Source organism: Chiloscyllium plagiosum, chromosome 16 (assembly GCF_004010195.1).
Source record: "Chiloscyllium plagiosum isolate BGI_BamShark_2017 chromosome 16, ASM401019v2, whole genome shotgun sequence".
Classification (NCBI taxonomy): Eukaryota; Metazoa; Chordata; class Chondrichthyes; order Orectolobiformes; family Hemiscylliidae; genus Chiloscyllium; species Chiloscyllium plagiosum.
In genome coordinates, this window is record NC_057725.1 from 1,758,956 (window position 1) to 1,778,475 (window position 19,520).

The following is a 19,520-nucleotide window of genomic DNA, read 5'->3' on the forward strand; positions in this document are numbered from 1 at the left end:
AGGGGGTAGAACCGGGCAGTGCGGGGTTCCCGGACTATGAGGTTGGAAGCTGTGGGTGGGAGATTGCCCGAGGTGATGAGGTTCTGTATGGTCTGGGAGATGATGGTTTGGTGATGGGGGGTGGGGTCATGGTCGAGGGGGCAGTAGGAAGAGGTGTCCTCGAGTCCAGAATCTGGTTCCCAGCATCTGCAGTCATTGTTTTTACCCCTTAAAGAACTTGCAGTTGATGGTGCTTCCCTGCACTTGCAGCTCTAGCCTTTAGAGAGTGCAGTTTTGGGAGTTGCTGAAGTGAATCCTGATGCACATTGGTGCCATAGAGTACTCATACAGAAGGGAGTTAATGATCAAACTGCAATAGCCAACTTCCATCCTGGTCCATGTCTCTCAAATGTTACTCATCACTTTATCAACCAGAGCCTGAAGAACGTCCAGTCCTTGCTGCATTGTCTCAGTAATTAGAATTGGACTGAATATTGCAATAAGCAGCAAGCATTCCAAGTTCTGCACTTAAGACAACGCAGTAGTTTAACCTGTGACAGTGTCCAAGATTGCACATTGTGTCAGACAATAATGCCACTTGTTTTGAATATAGTGGGATTTCATCGCATTGCAGAATCCCTGCTAGGTTGGGGGGTGTGTGTGTGTGCGCGCGCGTGTGTGTGTGAATTCAGTACTAAAAGCACTCACCTGCCTTTGAAAAATGCAACATAAAAGATCGGAGTGTAGGCATTCACAAACTTCAGCAGAAAAGCCTTAAAGATTAGTTTTTCTTCAAAACTTTTATCTGTTTTGGGAATCTCTGTAGCAGGGATAAAACAAAATAGAATTGTTATTTGATAAAAAAATAAAACAGTAGTCTGCAGCAATCGGGCAAATTTCTCTTGGCCAGCACCACTCCGGACCCACCTCATCAATGATCTAAATTTTCACTAAACTTGCCAGTCACCCAGCTTCACAGACTTTCACCAGTTTTCAGTCCATCAACATATTAAATATAAAACTCTTACAAAGCAGGGCCTCACCTCTGCCTTTCGCTGTAATTTCCTTAAAACGCTTAGATCTCTACACGCCCCTTCCCTCATTATACAGCCTTGGTCTAAGCACAGTTAAAGAAGCTGCATTCTAGAGGTGAGTGTGGCTGCCCTTGAGATCATTTAACCAAGTTTAGCATCAAGGAGTCTTAATAAAACTGTAGTCAATGTGAATCAGGGGGGAAACTCTTAGGTGGTATCATACCTGACACAATAGGAAAAAGATTGTTGTTGTTGGAGGTCAGTTTTAAAGGAGTGCTCCCTTACGCTGCAGCTGTGTTCCCCTGTTCAAGACTCTCCCAGGTCATGGAAATATCTTGCTGGAAAAGCGCAGCAGGTCAGGCAGCATCCAAGGAACAGGAGAATCGACGTTTCGGGCATAAGCCCTTCTTCAGGAAGCCCTTCTTCGGGCTTATGCCCGAAACGTCGATTCTCCTGCTCCTTGGATGTTGCCTGACCTGCTGCGCTTTTCCAGCAACACATTTTCAGCTCTGATCTCCAGCATCTGTAGCCCTCACTTTCTCTCTATGGAAATATCTTGTCAACATCCACCCTGTCAAGTCCCCTCAGAATTTTGTATGTTCAAAAATATCCCCCACCATTCCTCTAAATTCCAGTGACTGAAAAATCTAATCTGTTTAGCCATTCTCGGTAAGGCGATAGTTTCATACCAGCCACCAGCCAAGTGAATCCTATTTGAACTGCCTGATGTCATTTTATCTTTTTTATTTTTAAGTGATCTAATTCCTATAACCCATTACATTACAGACTACTTGTTTATTCACAGAAGAGTTTTGGGTGCATCTATCATACTTCAAAATGGCAGAAGTACACATTCTATGATCTGGAATCTAAAGTGTACTAGTAACTGGCAATATATAAACTTATCAAACTGCTCTTCAATTCAATTAACTTCAGGGTCCAATTAAAACACTTCCCAGCCATGACAAAGCTGAAGCCTTTATGGGAAAGAGGACTAGATGGGAAGATAGTGATTTTAGGGCAATGTCACTGAGTATTAATCCAGAAACCGAGGCTAATTCTTTGAGGTCACAGGTTCAACCTTACCGCATTTTCTCAGGCGACTTCAGTTCATTCATAAAACCTGGAATTGAAAGCTTTTCCAAGAAATCATGACCTATTCTTGTAAAAACCCTTCTGGTTCACTAATATCCTTTATGGAAGGAAATGTACCATTCTCACCTGGTCTTGCCTACACATGACTCCACATCCACAGCTATGTGGTTGACTCTTAATGCCCTCTGAACTAGCTTAGCAAACCAGTCAGGGCAAGGGCAATTAGGGGCAGGCAGCAAATACTTGCCCAGCCAGCAACACCCACATTCCATGAAATAAAAGAGAAACAAAAAACAGACCGACCTTTGAACAGTGCAATAAAGAATAGCAGGAAATATTTGGAATAAGCAGGTGACCATACTGGGAAATGAGAACAAATCAAGGGGTGGCAGGCCAATGACAGCTTTTACATCAGATTCTGCATATATATATATGCAGCACAGAAACAGACCCTTTGGTCCAACTCACCCATGCTGACCAGATATCCAAAATTAATCTAGTCCCATTTGCCAGCACTTGGCCCATATCTCTCTAAACCCCACAGATCCAGATGCCTTTTAAATGCTGTAATTGTACCAACCTCCACTACTTCCTCTGGCAACTCATTCCATACACACACCACCCTGTGAAAATGTTGCCTCTTAGGTCCCTTTTAAATCTTTCCCCTCTCACCCTAAACATGTGTCAAGTTCTGAACTCTTCCAACTCAGGGAAAAGACCTTGTAGATTTACCATTTAATTCAAAACTGTCATAAAATGACAAATGGCTCAAGTGTAAATGGTAAACATTTAAATAATTAATTCACCATCAAGTCTTCCGACGGCATAAAGTGGATTACTTTAAAAGGAGGCAGTGTCAATCAGGTTAGAGTATAACTTCCATAATTTTGCTGCCTTTTAAGAGGAAAGGTGTGCTCAAGTGAACAAGTTCCACAGAGATTTAAACTTTAGCTATTTTGATGTGGAGGTGGTGTTGGACTGGCGTGGACACAGAAGTCACATGACACCAGGGGTTATAGTCCAACAGGTTTATTTGAAATCACAAAGTGAGGAAGGGGCCACTCTCCTAAAGAAATCTGTTGGACTATAACCTGGTGTAGTGTGACTGCTGATTCAATTATTTTAACTTCTGAGACATAAATAATTAGTCCTTTAGCATCCAATCCTCAGCACTTCCAATAATTTCACAGAGGATGGAGGGTGAGAGGTGAAAACGCATTGTGTTTACCATCCTTGTCAACTGACAAATGAGGGGGGGGGGGTCATTTCATCTGTCAGCATGACTGAAGGCTGGTGGCAACCAATCATAACAGATGCAGAATTTAACAATGTAAATATTCAAAGTTTCTTTTGGGTTCACGTTGCTCTAAGGGAGGAAATGAATATTTATTTATAGTCAGCATTTCATCGGAGAGTCTCTAAATATTTTGTGTATCCAAAGAAACAAAATCAAAAAAAAAAGAGGCAATGATTACAATACCAGACAGTAGCATGCTACTGCTTGATTCAGTGAGTGGAAGGGGTGGTACAGGCATTGAAGGGTAAGTAGTATAAGCCTTTGTTCTTAATAGCAGATAAATGAAAAAGCTGCAATATTTATGACAGGTTTTCTCATTGAATCCCTACAGCGTGGAGAAAGGCCACTTGGTCCATCAAGTTGGAGTACTTGGAGTATTGTGTACAGTTCTGGTCACTGCATTACAGGAAGGATGTGGAAGCTTTGGAAAGGGTTCAGAGAAGATTTACCAGGATGATGCCTAGTACGGAGGGAAGGTGTTACTAGGAAAGGCTGAGGAATTTGAGGCTGTTTTCGTTAGAGTGAAGGTCGAGGGTGACGTAATTGAGACATACAAGATAATCGGAGGGTTAGATAGGGTGGACAATGACAGCTTTTTTCCTTGGAAGGTGATGGCTAGCACGAGGGGACATACCTTTAAATTGAGGGGTGATAGATATAAGACAATGTCAGAGGTAGTTTCTTTACTCAGTAGTAGGGATGTGCAATGCACTGCCTGCAACAGTAGTAGACTCACCAACATTAAGGGCATTTAAATGGAATGAAAATATGGATGAAAATGGAATAGTGTAAGGAGATAGGCTTCAAGTTTGTGCAACATAGAGGGCCAAAGGGCCTGTACTGTGCTGTAATGATCTATGTTCTAAGTGCACACCAATGCTCTGAAGGGCATCCCATGCAGATCCATCTCCATAGCATATCCCTATAACCCTGCATTTCCCACGGTTAGTCCATGTAGTCCCAACACTATGGGCAATTTAGCATGGCCAATCCACCCTAACTTGCACGTTTTTGGATTGTGAAAGGAAACCAGAGCACCCGGAGGAAACTCACACAGATATGGGGAGAATGTGCAAACTACACAGACAGTCGCCTGAGGGGTGAATGGAATCCTGGTTCTTGGTGCTGTGTGGCAGCAGTGCTAACCACTGAGCCACCCAAATAAAGGCTATTTATATGTAGATAATATTAGCATTGGGGCAAGAGGAATCCAATTGATTTGATTTAGCAAATGAACTCGTGCACCGAGCTGAACGGTCTTGTACTCTATAAACCTATGTGCTTCTAAACAGAGCTTAGAAATTGCTCAATTCCATTTGTGTGCATTAAAAACTAAAACATTTCGGTAACACTAGGTAAAGTGAGTGGTAATGAAAGGTAACATCAAGAGCTTGTCCTTACCAATTACTGTCAGCCATCTGGCAATGGAGCCATAGACTTCATCCAAAATGAGAATAACCACCAAATTGATGATAACTGCAGTAGCCGTGACAATGACCCTGACATTGTTTCTGGCATAAGGGTCAGGGCTCACAGCCATAGCTGCTGCAATGGAGATTCTGTACAGGATCACTCCAAAGACTATCGCAAAAGTCAGGCCAATCTGGAGAAGGCAGATAATCTTAATTAACAATCCAGAGCTTTTGTGCCTCAAAGAGAAATTTTAAAAATTAAAAGTTTTTTTGAAAAAATTAAGTGATAAAAGCACGTAGTAACAAAGTTTATTAAAATTTAAATGTATTCTCAATCATAGAATGATAATTGCTGTATTTATTGTTGGCTAAGTGAGCAGCTGAACAAGTTGCAGTTAGATAGTGCTCAAAGATATCGGAGTATTTTACAGGGTGTTGGATAATCAGTGAGGATTAGAATTGATCATAGGAATCTGATGAGTAAAGGTGGCATTGGAGCTTTAAGGTGGCAATGAGAACTTTAAAGATGATCCTGAGTTGGAAAGCTAAGAGTTTAGCAGGATGTGGCCAGGTGCAGCTACTTTTAAAAAGTTATTAATGAGGAATTTCCAATTTCATTTCAAATTGTTGTGGTTTTCTAACATTTCCTCAAAACTCATCCTCATTAGCTCTGGGGTCAGTTTTAATTCTCATTTTTGCGTGTGCTTTATACAGCAGAATTAGAATGAAGAAATGTCCAATTGAAGTATTGCAATGTTAAGTTTTTAAAAGTAAGTATTGCTGCACCTGTGTGTTGAAGCCCAAGTCATTTAGTTAAAATGGAGGGCTCAGGTAGTGTGGAACAGAGAGCATTTTCACTGGTAAAGGGCCAGCAATTGAAGGACACAGCTTTCAGATAAATTGTCAATACAGAGTAAAACTAGAGGAACATGATTATCTGAGCAGTGAACCATAATGATCTGGTGAAGGCAGATTCAAGAGCAACTTTCAAAAGGAAATTGAATAATACTTGAAAGGGAAAAAAAACTTGCATGGCCATAGGGAAAAAAGAAGGGAGTGGGATTAATTGGATAGCTCTAAGAAAAAGAGCCAAATTAAAAAAAGTACAATGGACCAAATGGCCTCCAGCTGTGCTGCATAATTCTTGACTAACTCAGTTTGGTGCTATGTAAACGTGCATGTTACAAGGTCTCAAAGTTAATTAATGTTATCTAAAATAGAAAAGCAAGGCTTGTAAAATATCTACTCCTATTCATACCATAAATAGAACAGAGACGATATTGGTGACGTAAGCTGGGGTGCGATCCCTCCAAGTCAGCTTCTCCTTTTCAGTCTAAACACAAAACAGAACCAGTTTAAAAAAAGGAGTTAATCTCCCAAGGCAATGTTTCAACTCAAAAAGGTGCCAGGAGCTTCTGCTGAAAAATCAGTCTGATTGGAATTGTGAAATCCATCAGATTTCATCCTGACATTATTGAGTTAACGTTGACACTTTGATATAATTGACTCCTGCACCACATAAATGGCCTTTCCACTCGGTTGTTTGATCTAGGCTTGAACATATTCTCCTATTCACTGACACTGCCAGTTGGCAGCTCATACTCCTGTGTTTTAATAATACTTTCTTTTAACTGTAACATTCTAAACAACTTCTTAAAAAGTCAAGGGTGGAACAGATGACAAAGAATCGGAAGCACAGAAACAAGTTAACTAGTCTGCACTGGAGTTTGTGTTTCACAAGAGTCTCCTCTCCCCTGCTTCATCTGTCCCCTCTGTGCACACCCCTTGATCCAGACATTTCACTTCACCATGGTACATTTTAGTGTGCTGCAGGAGAAGTCTGATGTTCAAAACTCTGAAGTAAAAGCTGATGTTAACGATCATGAAATTTTGCCTTTAAAAAAATTCATTCCTGCTCTAGCATATTCTTCCAATGCCAAGAGAAATGTTTCATTACAAAGTCCTGTCTGCACCAAGAACACTGCCAAATGGCAGAGACCTTCTTTACAGCGAGGTCTGCAACATTTTGGTGGACAGTTGGAGAAAGTAATTGCTTCTTAGATTTTATGTCTGTTGAATATGGTTTGTCCTAAAAGATAGTAAAATGTTCTTGCACTATGGACTAGAAAATATCTGAAAACCTGTACTTTCATCAGATTGATGCTGCATTGACACTCTGTCAATGAGACAGCAGATACGCATACATCCAACGAGCTCCAGCACGTCCTGCAGTGTTTTCTCTTCCGCCTTCTGTAACCTCATCACCTGAGTACCGAGGGATTTACTTCCCCTCCCACTACTGGTGAAAAACATCCTGCAGGAGAACAATGAAGGACCTCTGCTCTCTTTCTCCTCTCTCAGCCTCCCAACCTTGAACTGTCCAAGTGTGATCAAATAGCGTGCAAGGTATTTAGCCTTGGCTAGACCAAATGTTTCTTCAGCTAAATGTTATCTTTCTCCCCATTGGTTGATAATGGTGTTTGGACACTGCCACTGTTTCTGTTCAATTGTTGGCAAGTATTTGAACTTATTGGTCATTGCGCCCAGAACAACACCAACTGCAGACAAATCAGCCAGCTTCCATGCAGTTCATTTTATAAACAATGATATTAGAATACTATAGAAAATGGAAGTTTCTTAGAAGGCCTGTGTTATTGTTATAAAAAATACAAGGACAGAGCTCAAAGTTAGCTGTCGACTTCTAACCAGATTCACGGTTTCTTCCGATAATTAAAATTCCAAAATTATTTTACAAAGTTTTAGTCAGGATTATACCTTTCATATCTAAACATGATGAAATTAATTTTGAAAAGTGGACAGATACAAAGGTGAAAGTTTGAAGCATCAGCTGATAGACACATGAACAACTGTCACGTATTCTTGATTCATTTGAGAAGTTTAGGAAGATGGAGAACTAGATGTTACAAACTGCTTCATGTCATTAATCCTGTAAACTAAACAATGGCAGCATCAGCTAATTGCTGATACACATCACCCCACACTCATCTAAACATGCACCCTCTCAGACTTATACTGGTTATACTCTCTCACAGATATCACACCACTATCTACCTGCACCCCGTTCCCCCCCCCCCACAAACACACACGGGGGTTTGTGGGGTGAATTTGTACTTGCAGAATAACATTTTGCTCAAAAAATGCATGAACACTTGTAAGATTCTGTAAATCCTTTTTTAGATTAGAATCAGTCTGAATATTGGGGCACAGACAATCTCTCACAGGGCACCTCACACCTTCAATACATTAACAATAGGTAGCATGTCAGCTCAGATAAAGTTCACTTGAGAATGTAACTTTTTTTTTTAAAAAAGTTCTGGGAATTACATCTGAAAGAACTGAAACCAACATGGTCATTCTAAAAGATGAGACACTTAAACAATCCAGGTCTTTTTCAATATATAATTTCAGTTGCAGCACACTAAACTTTTGCTCTAAATTATGTGTCTTATGATCTTATGCTCCACAACCACCTGAAGAGGCAGTACCTGGAAAGCTAGTGCTTCCAAATAAACCTGTTTGACTATCACCCGGCATTGCGAGATTTTTAACTTAAAATGTACAAGTTGATTCAGTGAAGGGTAGCTCAGATAAAGAAATGAAGAATACAAAGCTGTATAACGTTTTTAAATGTATCATTCACTGAATGTGGGCATTGCTGACTGGGCCAATGCATTGTCGAAACTTAATTACCCTGGAGATGATAGTGATGAGTTACCTTCATGAAATTCTGTCATTCCTGACGTGTCCAGTGCTGCTAGGGACAGAGTTGCAGGATTTTGACTCAATGAAGGAATAGTAATAGTTCCATGCCAGGGTGGTGAGCAGCTTGGCCAGGAACCCACAGGCGACATGAAATCTGACCGGATGGGTCTAGAATGCTCAAGACCAAATATAACTAGACAGCGGGTAATGGTGCTAGGCGAGTTAAGGGATATTTGGACAGATACTCGTCACCCATCTGTAACCCACAGTGGAAAGGTTCTTCCTATGCAGTGATAATATATCTACCTGTGAGCCAGGAGGCCAGGATTCAGAGGTGTATCATAATATCTCATTATTCTGATTCAATAACATTTATAACCAGGGTTGCTGATGTTCATGGAGTGGAACTGGAACTAAATCTGACTAGGAAGGGATGGTTAGCTTTTGTCTAACCAATATTTTAGTGGTCAGGTGTTTAACAGGCATTCTCACACATCTGCTGCCCTTGTGCTTCAAGGTGGCGGGGGTCACAAGTTTGGATGGTAATGTCAAAGTTGAATTTCTGCAGTTTATCTTGTAGATGGTATGCACTGATGCTACTGAGCATCAATGGGGGGGAATGGATGCTTGTCGATGTGGTGTCAAACAGATGGGATGCTTTGTCCTGGCTGGTGTTGAGCCTCTAATATTGTTGGAGCTGCATCCATCCAGTCAAGTGGAAAGTATTCCATCACACTCCTGATTTGTTCCTGTGATTTACTTTAGCAAGATATTTTATATTCTCATCATTCTTTAAAACCATTTCTCCTGAATACCCTATTTGATATAGTTAGATTTATACCTAAACATTTTTCCACTTCAGGCAAAACAAAGTTACTGCCAACCAAAAAAAAATCCCCAAAACATCTGCTTACTCATCGGTCAGCTTTGGGAGAAAACAGCCTCAGACTGTTTATCCTGATACTTGCAATGTCCAAGTTTCAGAACGAGCCTGTAATTTCTTCAGCACATTCTCCAGGGCCTTCATATAGAATATGGAGACCAGTAGCTTTTATAATTCTCCAAGGGTGGTCTGGTCAAGATTCCACACAAGTCTAACATAACTTCCCTGTCATCCTTCCTTAAATGAACTCCAACATCGCATTGGTTTTTAATGATCTTATTAAACAGTATCAATTTGTGATTTGAGCATCTGTAATCTCACTCATCTCAATTAGATTCTTATCCAGCATTTAACTGCTTCATTCTTCAGTCCAAAATACCCTGTATGTCCCTTCACCTTTACTATCAACTTTTTTGTAAATTCATAAGTGCGTGCAGAAAGAGACATGAAGATGGTATCAGTACTTCATATAAACATCCAAACAAAGATAAGTTACCCCTCTTTCTGATGACTCTGAAGTATGAATGTCAAATTAAAGTAGTGAATTATATGATTGAATGAAGTTGCTTCGCACATTCAGCTCTTCACGATTTTAGAGGAGATTGCTGCCAGTTCACTTTCCTTTTAATTCATGGGACAGCTATGTTGTCACTTTTTCCATTAAAAGTATTTATAGGACATCAGTATTGTTTAGAGGCCTTATCAGGTGGATGCAAATTCAAGCTTTTTGACATGACTAATACATGATATCAATGAGGACAAACATCAAAATGGGAAGCTTAGCACATGTAAGCCCCTGAGTAACGACAACACATGAAGCTACTACAATACTAGTCATGCGTCACATGGTGCACAAAGGTCACTAGGACATGCACAGTGGCAACCAAACCAAGGTGACTTGGAACAAAACTGAATTAAAACGTGTCTACACAATCACTCACATGCACAGCCATTCTAAATTTGCTATATTACCAACTATCAGATACATTCGATACAATGTGAAAAAGCTTTGGAAACGTATAGCTTGTTGAGAAAGACTGGCACTGCAAATAGGATTATACTCCTTCAAAATTTAGATCATTTTTGGTTTAAATAAATCACTAATTCATTTGTGGAACAGTCATTTCATCTTAATTAATGGAGCTCGGTTATGAATGGGACCTTCGTGGTGGGTCAGAAATACAAGCCAAACCAATGACCCCTAGTGGATGTTGGTAATCCTAAAAGGAAGCACTTTAAACCAACATCCTAAACAAGGAAAACTAATTTCTTCATTGATTCTATTTCCTGACAGTGAACTGAACCTCAAATAGTTATTTGCTCTAATTGTATTGTGGTATGGAGTTGAAATAGGAGCTGACATTAGATGTATACTTTACTACAATGAAAAATAGCTTTGAAGTAAATAAGCTTGGCCAATGTCTTTCTGAACAAACTTGGGAGAAAAGAATAAGCAGTTTTATTTTCAACTTGTACCAATTTCACCCCGGCCATGGCAGACCAAACTCTGTTTTTCCATTTGTTTGGCTGTTCTTCGACTGGTTCCGATGACTTCTGAGGTCAGGCAGAGAAAAGGACCACATAGGAAGGATTACATTCAGTCACACAGCATCATCACAGACTACAACGGGATCCAAAACCAAGTTATTTAACTTATTGATTCTCTTTTGGAGGAGAATGAAAGGGGATAAACTTTCCTCCTGGACTCAACATGGTGAAATCCATTTTAAAACAGCTTTAGCATCAAACTCATTCAGGACATGTTGAGAATGTGCCAATCAACAGTGAAACATTCGACAATGTATATTATCCTCGACTCAAAGACTCCCTAGTGTAAAAAGAGTAGATTTTTCTCCTTGATTTAACCAGCTTTTGACAAGACATCTCCCAGCAATCACAATAGGCAGCATCAGTCTCATACTGGGCTGTGCTCCCAATTGCTCAGGGAGAAGGCTCAATACACTGGATAGGATTCAAACTAATCTTAGATGTAAACTGGCATTGTTACAATGGACTATATTAAACAATCCATGAATATCAAGCATTTTAATAAAGGCACTCAATAATCAACAGACAACTAGAGTAACTATCATTTTTCTTGGAAAGATACGCAAATCAATTGAAGTTGCATACACAAAAATTCTGTACGAAGATCTACTTGGAAACTGCCAAACATTTTACCAAGTCTAAAGACAAAATGCAAAGCTTACTCGTTAGAAAGTTCATTCATACCTCTTCCTTCTTTTCGAGTTCTTTCTTCAAAACTTTATTCAGAACCTTGGCCTCATAGTCAGGTCGTGGATGATCCTGTGTGTTTCCAAAGAGAAAGAGAACCAAAAATCTTAGCATTTTCAAATTAAGAGAAAGCAATTGAAAATATATTAATTTGTCTTCTTTAAACCTTTCCAGCCATTGAATGCCCATATTCTATTACATCATCTATTACAATCATTGGGAGCTCAAATTATATTTGGATGCATAAGCAAAAAATTGTTTATTTTATTAAACCTCACCAACTTTGGATTGCCTGTGTGTCAATAAAAAGGGGATGACTCATGTTTTACGTAAACGGAAGCAACATTTTCAAAAACTCCTCAAAACGAGTCGAAGCCAATTGTTTCGTTTGATGATGCTCAACACATTTGCCTCTATAATCAATAAACGACGCTTACTGAAGGCTCCATCTTAGTTTTATTTGCCCTTTTCTCACTGAAAAACACAGGCATCTCACTGCTAGCAATAATTCTTTCAGGAATCTATTAATTAGCTATTGTTGAGGTAAAAGTAATTCAATCTCTAGTCATGGACCATATGGCAAGTTCATAATGGAGAATAAATTTACTGGGAGAGACGACGTCTGGGGTAAAGCTCACGTTGCAGACAGCTTTATTTGGCTATTGCTGATCTGATATTGACAGTGCAGACACCCAAATGGACACTAGAGGCAACAGACAGGACACAGACAGGAGATGAAAGCTCCCCCAATCCCCATCCCACTAGTTACTGCTTCACCCTAAATACTCACCTAACCATTTCAGTTATTTTCAACCTGTTATGTTATTGCCCACCTAACGCAAACTAGAGGAACAGCATCTCATTTTCTGACTAGGCACGTTACAGCCTGCCGGTCTTAACATTGAATTCAACAACTTCAGATGATTATCCCATCTCGACCCCTCAGTTTTCATTCTGCTCCATAATTTTATTTCGTTTATTTTATTTTTCCATTTTTAAATTTTTTTTCATTGTTCTGCAACACATTTTTTGATTGTGTCTCTTTCTCTCGCTCCCCACTCTCTTTTTCCTCTCCTCTTCCCCCTTTGCTACCCTTCTCCCCTGCTTTTTATTTTGCATCTGTTTCACCCATCCCCCACATATTTTGTCTCACAGCACTGGCTTCAGCTTTGGTCATTCACAGCTCCTAATCTCCCTATAATCTCTCTATGCACTATTATCACCTCTTTATTGCTACCTTTGCTTCTGGATCCATGACTCCCCTTCTCTCAACCTAGTATAAATACCTCCCTATTTCTCCTTTTTTTTTAGCTTTGACAAAGGGTCAGTTAGACTCTAAACATCAGCTCTTTTCTCTCCTTACAGATGCTGCCAGACGTGCTGAGATTTTCCAGCATTTTCTCTTTTGGATTGAAATGTGGAACCTGTTCAAGGAACAGCTACTGCATGTCCTTGATAAGTATGTACCTGTGAGGCAGGGAGGAAGTGGTCGAGTGAGGGAGCCGTGGTTTACTAAGGAAGTTGAATCTCTTGTCAAGAGGAAGAAGGCGACTTATGTTAGAATGATACATGAAGGCTCAGTTAGGGTGCTTGAGTGTAACATGTTAGGCAGGAAATACCTAAAGAGAGAGCTAAAAAGAGCCAGGAGGGGACATGAGAAGTCTTTGGTAGGTAGGATCAGGGAAAACCTCAAAGCTTTCTATAGGTATGTCAGGAATAAAAAAACAGACTAAAATAAGATTAGGGCCAATCAAGGACAGTAATGGGAAGTTGTGCGTGGAGGAACAGGAGATAGGGGAAGCGCTAAATGAATATTTTTCGCCAGTATTCACACTTGAAGACGACAATGTTGTCGAAAGAATAGGGAGAAACAGACTACGAGACGAGATGGAATCGAGGTTCAGAAGGAGGTGGTGTTAGAAAGTGTGAAAATAGATAAACTTCTGGGCTGCTTAGGATTTATCTGAGGATTCACTGGGAAGCCAGGGAAGAGATTGCCGAGCCTTTGGCTTTGATCTTTGTCATCATTGTCTACAGGAATAGTGCCAGAAGACTGGAGGATAGCAAATGTGGTTCCCCTGTTCAAGAAGGAGAGTCAGAACAACCCTGGTAATTATAGACCAGTGAGCCTTACTTTGATTGTAGGTGAAGTGTTGGAAAAGGATATAATATATATAGGATTTATAATAATCTCGATAGGAATAAGTTGATTAGGGATAGTCCAACAGTTTTGTGAAGGGTAGGTTGTGCCTCACAAACCTTATTGAGTTCTTTGAGAAGGTGACCAGACAGGTGGATGAGGTTGTTGATATGTATGGATTTCATTAAGGCTTTGATCAGGTTCCCCACAATAGGCTATTGCGCAAAATACAGAGGCACGGGATTGAGGGTGATTTGGTAGTTTGGATCAAAAATTGGCTAGCTGAAAGACAGGGTGGTGGTTGATGGGAAATGTCCATCCTGGAGTTCAGTTACTCATGGTGTACCACAAGGATCGGTTTTGGGTCCACTGCTGTTTGTCATTTTTATAAACGACCCGGATGAGGGCGTAGGAGGTGGGTTAGTAAATTTGCAGACGGCACTAAGGTCGGTGGAGTTGTGGATAGCGCTGAAGGATGTTATTGGTTACAGAGGGACAGAGATAAGCTGCAGAGCTGGATTGAGAGGTGGCAAATTGAGTTTAATGCGGACAAGTGTGAGGTGATTCACTTTGGAAGGAGTAACAGGAATGCATAGTACTGGGCTAATGGTAAAATGCTTGGTAGTGTGGATGAGCAATGGGATCTCAGTGTCCACGTGCATAGATCCTCAAAAGTTGCCACCCAGGTTGATAAGGTTGTTAAGGGGGCATATGGTGTGTTAACTTTTATTAGTAGAAGGATCGAGTTTCAGAGCCACGAAGTCATACTGTAGCTGCACAAAACTCTGGTGGGGCTACACTTGGAGTATTGCACACAGTTCTGGTCACCGCATTATAGGAAGGATGTGGAAGTTTTGGAAAGGGTTCAGAGAATTTGTACTAGGATGTTGCCTAATATAGAGGGAAGGTCTTAGGAGGAAAGGCTGAGGGACTGGAGGCTATTTTCGTTAGAGAGAAGGTTGAGAGCTGACTTAATTGAAACATAAGATAATCAGAGTTAGATAGGATAGACAGGGAGAGCCTTTTTCCTGAGATGGTGATGGCTAGCACGGTGGGGTGGACAGAGACTTCAATTGAGGGCGATAGATGTGAGACAGATATGCGATTAGATTCCCTACAGTGTGGAAATAGGCTCTTCGGCCCAACAAGTCCACACTGACCCTCCGAAGAATAATCCACCCAGACCCATTCCCCACATTCACCCCTGACTAATGCACCTAACACTACGAGCAATTTAGCACAGCCAATTCACCTAACCTGGACATCTTTGGACTGTGGGAGGAAACTGGAGCACCCGGAGGAAACCCACCCAGACACGGGGAGAAGTCTATGTCCACACAGACAGTTGCCTGAGGCGGGAATTGAACCCAGGTCCCTGGCGCTGTGAGGCAGCAGTGTTAACCACTGAGCCATCATGCCACCCCATATCATAGGTAGTTTTCTTACTCAGATAGAAGTAGGGGCATGGAACGCACTGCCTGCAACAGTTGTAGACTCGCCAACTTTACAGGCATTTAAATGGTCACTGGATCGGCATATGAACGAGAATGGAATAGTGTAGGATAGATGGGTTTCAGATTAGTTTCATAGGTCGATGCAACATCGGGACCAAAGGGCCTGTACTGAGCTGTAACATTCTATGTTCTAAACTACTAACAATTAAAATCAGACTCCATTTCTAAAGTAACTGAACATTGCTGCACTCTGTTTCATCATCATTATTGAAATTCTAAAGTTACCCAACTGAAATAACTGAGTGGATGACAAGAAAAATCCTTCCAGCCCGAAGGCAAAGATCCCAACATTAAAATAATTGTTAGCGATTACCAAATGACCATTTCTTGCCTACAATGGAACACATAGGAAGGACAGCAAAAGCACTAAAGTTTCAAAACACATGACATTATATTCCTGCCCACCCCATACAAGAATTACTCAGAAGCTTAGTTAGGCAAAGCTTTAAAAGGTGTACAGTATTTAATTTTAAAAAGTTCCAACCTTTAATCGTTCCTTCAAGCCGTCAGCAACAGAAGAAGAAACAAGAGTTATTAAACTGTAAAAAACAGTGATAAAAGATAGTTTATTTTATATAAATTTAGAAATTTCAGAAAACAAATTTTGAAGGCTAACCTCATCTTCTTCAAACCCAGACAGATCCCATTTGGAGATGAGCCTCATTTGGCATCTTTTCCAGTGTTCCATAAACATGGCAGCTGGAAGTAAAATAGTACTCTGTTAAAACACTGCCTGTCTCAGAAATAAATTAAAAACAATAGATTGTTTAATAAACTGAAAACAGTTTTTGTACAGATACATTTAAAATAACTCTTGGTCCCCTCCATTGTTTTACTGCAGGCTTTTCAGTGAAAAGTGGAGTGCGCTTCTGGAACTAGTTTCATGGCATTTGAATCCTTCTCAGATGAAGGAATTAAACATGTTAGAAGTGTAACAGTATATTGAGATGAAGGTCAGAGCCGCTGCTTATGGTCCTCTTTGAAATTCAGTTTCCCAGCCACCATCCCCTACAATGGCTCGAGAAAACGTCTGACGCTGAACCAGACGTTACACAACCTGAGCATCAGATTTGAATACAAGATGAGCTTCAGATCCCACGTTCTCCATGACCTTCGGCTGTCTACTCCCACATCCTGAATATCAGCCATCTCTACTCCAGCGGAGAATGTTCAATCACTTGCATTATTCCAAAATTTATACCCAATTGGAAATATCTGGATTCGTTCATCAAGATACAGCAAATTTCTACACAAGTTTTCAGAAGATGTTTTGCAAAGAACCCATACTTCCAGCTGTTATCTCTGAGGACTTCAACACCATCCAGCATATCAGAGCAAAGGTCTCAAGTATGTGTGTCCAAACTCAGCCAGAGGTACCAAGCAGATGATTCATCTTGGCCTCCTCCAGAGGTCCCCAGCTCTGCAGAGACCAGTCTTCAGCCAATTTGATTCACACACATACCAAGAAATGCCTGAAGGCACTGGATATTACAAAGGCTGGGAGTCCTGACCACATTCTGGCAATAGTGTTGAAGTTCATGCTCCAGAACTTACTCAAGCCCTAGCCAAGCTGGTCCAGTACAGCTACAACATAAGTAACTATCTGACTATGTGGAAAACTATCCATATTACAGACTGTTGCATACAGATTACCAACTATTATGGACTGTTTCCCCTTGAAATTCAGTGGCATGACCACTGAATCACCCCATTAGCAACATCCTGGACATCCCCATTGACCAGAAACAAAATGGAGCTGGCCACATTTAAATTATGACGACAAGACCTGATCAGAGGCTAGGAATCCTGCAGTGAGTAACTCACCTCCTGACTCTCTAAAGCCTGTCCACCATCTACAAGGCACAAATCAGACATGTAATGGAGTACTTTCCATTTGCCTGGATGGGTGCAGCTCCAGCTCCAGCAATAAGAATAACATTGCCTTTCTTGAGGGAAACAGTTGCCTTTGGATTATCGTTTCTAAAATGCTTGGCTACAGATAGGAATCCCTCAACTTGTCTAGATCTGTCACACACTAACTCATGGAGACAGATTTCCTGTTTCGTCAGCACCACAACTGTTATTGTATTATCCAATGATCAGATGGTTAATGATTGAGATGTACTTCAATACTTCATTTTTCTTGAGGAATTCTTATGTCCCTGCACCTCAAAATGCAGCTGTAAACAACCAACTGGTCAAAAAGTCTCTGTATAAAAAGTGCACTCATTGTTTAATTCTTTTATAAATAGTCAAAGCTCAACTTTGATAATATTTAGCAATTGTTACACTATGCCAGTCAAGCTTCCTGCTAAGATCATCCATTAAAATCTTTTGTTTTGCTAACAGTCCATTATCTTTTGTAAGCTAGTCTTGACATAACCTCTGCGATATGTAGCTGAGTCTCCTGGGGAAAAGCACTTGGAATACCTGATGTGACATTCTATTTCTGACTATGTGACTGTAACAGAATCAAAATAATATTACTGCCTTGGCTCAAGCATACATGTGTATTCAGCAAAGTAAGACTCTGTATCCAACATCCATGCTGCCTCCCTGGAATTTAAGGGGAAGATTCTCTCTATTTATGGCAAAATTTAAAATTTGTAAAGAAAACAAATGATTCAAAACAAAGAGTGAATCTGATTAGTTAAACTTCAGACGTCCACATCCATGACCCCAAGCTCCCTGCTTTTTGTTGATTTACCATGACCTCTGCCCTCCCGAACTGTCCCAAAGGTCAGCAAACCATCTTTCCATTAACATTTCGCAGTTCAGTCTCAACATTAACTTTTCATTTCTTTCTCTCCTTATTGTTTTCAGGAGAACAAGGTGTCACTGGGAGGGGCATTTGTTGCCCGTCCCTAACTGCCCTTGACCTGAATGGATTCCTAAGCCCTATCAGAGGACAGTTAAGAATAAACCATATTGTCTTCCTCAGAGTCTGGCCCATGTACGAGACTCCAGACTTTCAACAGATTTCCTTCCCGAGAAGGACATTAGTGAACTAGATGGGTTTTTGAGAACAACCAATTTGTAGCCATAATAACTAAATTAGTTTTTATTTCCAGATTGATTACACTCCATTCTGATGTAGGTCCTGAATGGGGATAAACACACCCATATTTGCAGGCTGAATTTGTCAGGGTAGGGTAGGGGCGGGGCTGGAGGAGAGGGGTAGTGGTGACAGGTGGAGGACTACAGTGGGAGATTTTCCATTGGAATATTAATAGTGGAATACTGACTACTTGTTGTAATCTACAGCTTTCTTCCCCGATTCCATAATGTCTGCCCACCATTTACAAATACACAAGGAAGGAACAATCTCCACTTGCTCCAAATGCATTCCAGGAGATTGACACCATCAAGGATGCAGCAGCTCACTCAACCAATGTAAACTCGTTCTTCCCTGTTGTTTGGGCCTGCGAATATCAACGATAAAGGGACTGGACAGACTAGGGCTGTTTTCCTTTGAGCAGAGGAGAATGAGGGGACATGATTGAGATGGAGAAAATGATGAGGAGCATGGATCGGGTAGACAGGAAGGAACTTTTCCTCTTAATGAAGTGGTGATTAGGACTCACACAGACTGATGGAAGGGGCAGGAGGTCCAGAGGAGATGGGAGGAAAATCCCTCTCACCTGGAGTGTGGTGGGAATCTACAACTCTGCCTGGAAGGGTGGGGGAAGCAGAAACCCTCATTTAAGAAATATTTAGATGTGTGATTGTGATGTCAAAGCATACTAGACTGGAAAATGGAATGAGAATAGCTAGGCGCTTATTTTTGACCACCATAGACTTGACCAGCTGAAGGACCTTTTCTGTAAATCTCTAACAACTACTTCTTGGTAGCTCACAAAGGCTTCTTCAATAGCACTTTCCAAACCCATGATCTCTAGCATCCAGAAGGGCAAGGGTAGCAGATTATTCAGTCACAGCATGTGGGCATCACCTGCTGGGCCAGCATTTATTGACCATTGCAAATTGCCTAGAAGCAACCACATTGCAATGGGTCTGGAGTCTCACGTCACAACAATTTCCTTTCTTAAAGAGTATCAGTGAACCAGCCTGGACTTGTCCGACCTGCCTATCTCCTTTTCCACCTATCCACTCCACCCTCTCCTCCCTGACCTATCGCCTTCATCTCCTTCCCCACTGGCGTGTTGTGCTCCGTGCTGCTCTCTTCCCCCCCCCCCCCTCCCCTCCCT

The 19,520-nt window shown here is 40.9% G+C and overlaps 1 protein-coding gene across 10 annotated transcripts in view; it reads right to left on the minus strand.

Moving 5' to 3' along the window:
• ano1a (anoctamin 1, calcium activated chloride channel a) overlaps window positions 1-19,520 on the minus strand; it is a 238,286-nt gene that overhangs the window by 81,866 nt on the left and 136,900 nt on the right. For 4 of the 10 annotated variants that reach the window (XM_043705340.1, XM_043705343.1, XM_043705338.1 and 1 more), the window contains 7 exons: window positions 15,929-16,011; window positions 15,797-15,808; window positions 11,656-11,730; window positions 10,900-10,977; window positions 6,076-6,150; window positions 4,807-5,008; window positions 688-799 (listed from right to left, as the gene is read on the minus strand). In XM_043705340.1, the coding sequence (XP_043561275.1) occupies window positions 688-799; window positions 4,807-5,008; window positions 6,076-6,150; window positions 10,900-10,977; window positions 11,656-11,730; window positions 15,797-15,808; window positions 15,929-16,011 (637 nt within the window). The remainder of the gene's footprint in view (window positions 1-687; window positions 800-4,806; window positions 5,009-6,075; window positions 6,151-10,899; window positions 10,978-11,655; window positions 11,731-15,796; window positions 15,809-15,928; window positions 16,012-19,520) is intronic. The other 6 variants (XM_043705346.1, XM_043705339.1, XM_043705347.1 and 3 more) reach the window with 3 other exon arrangements.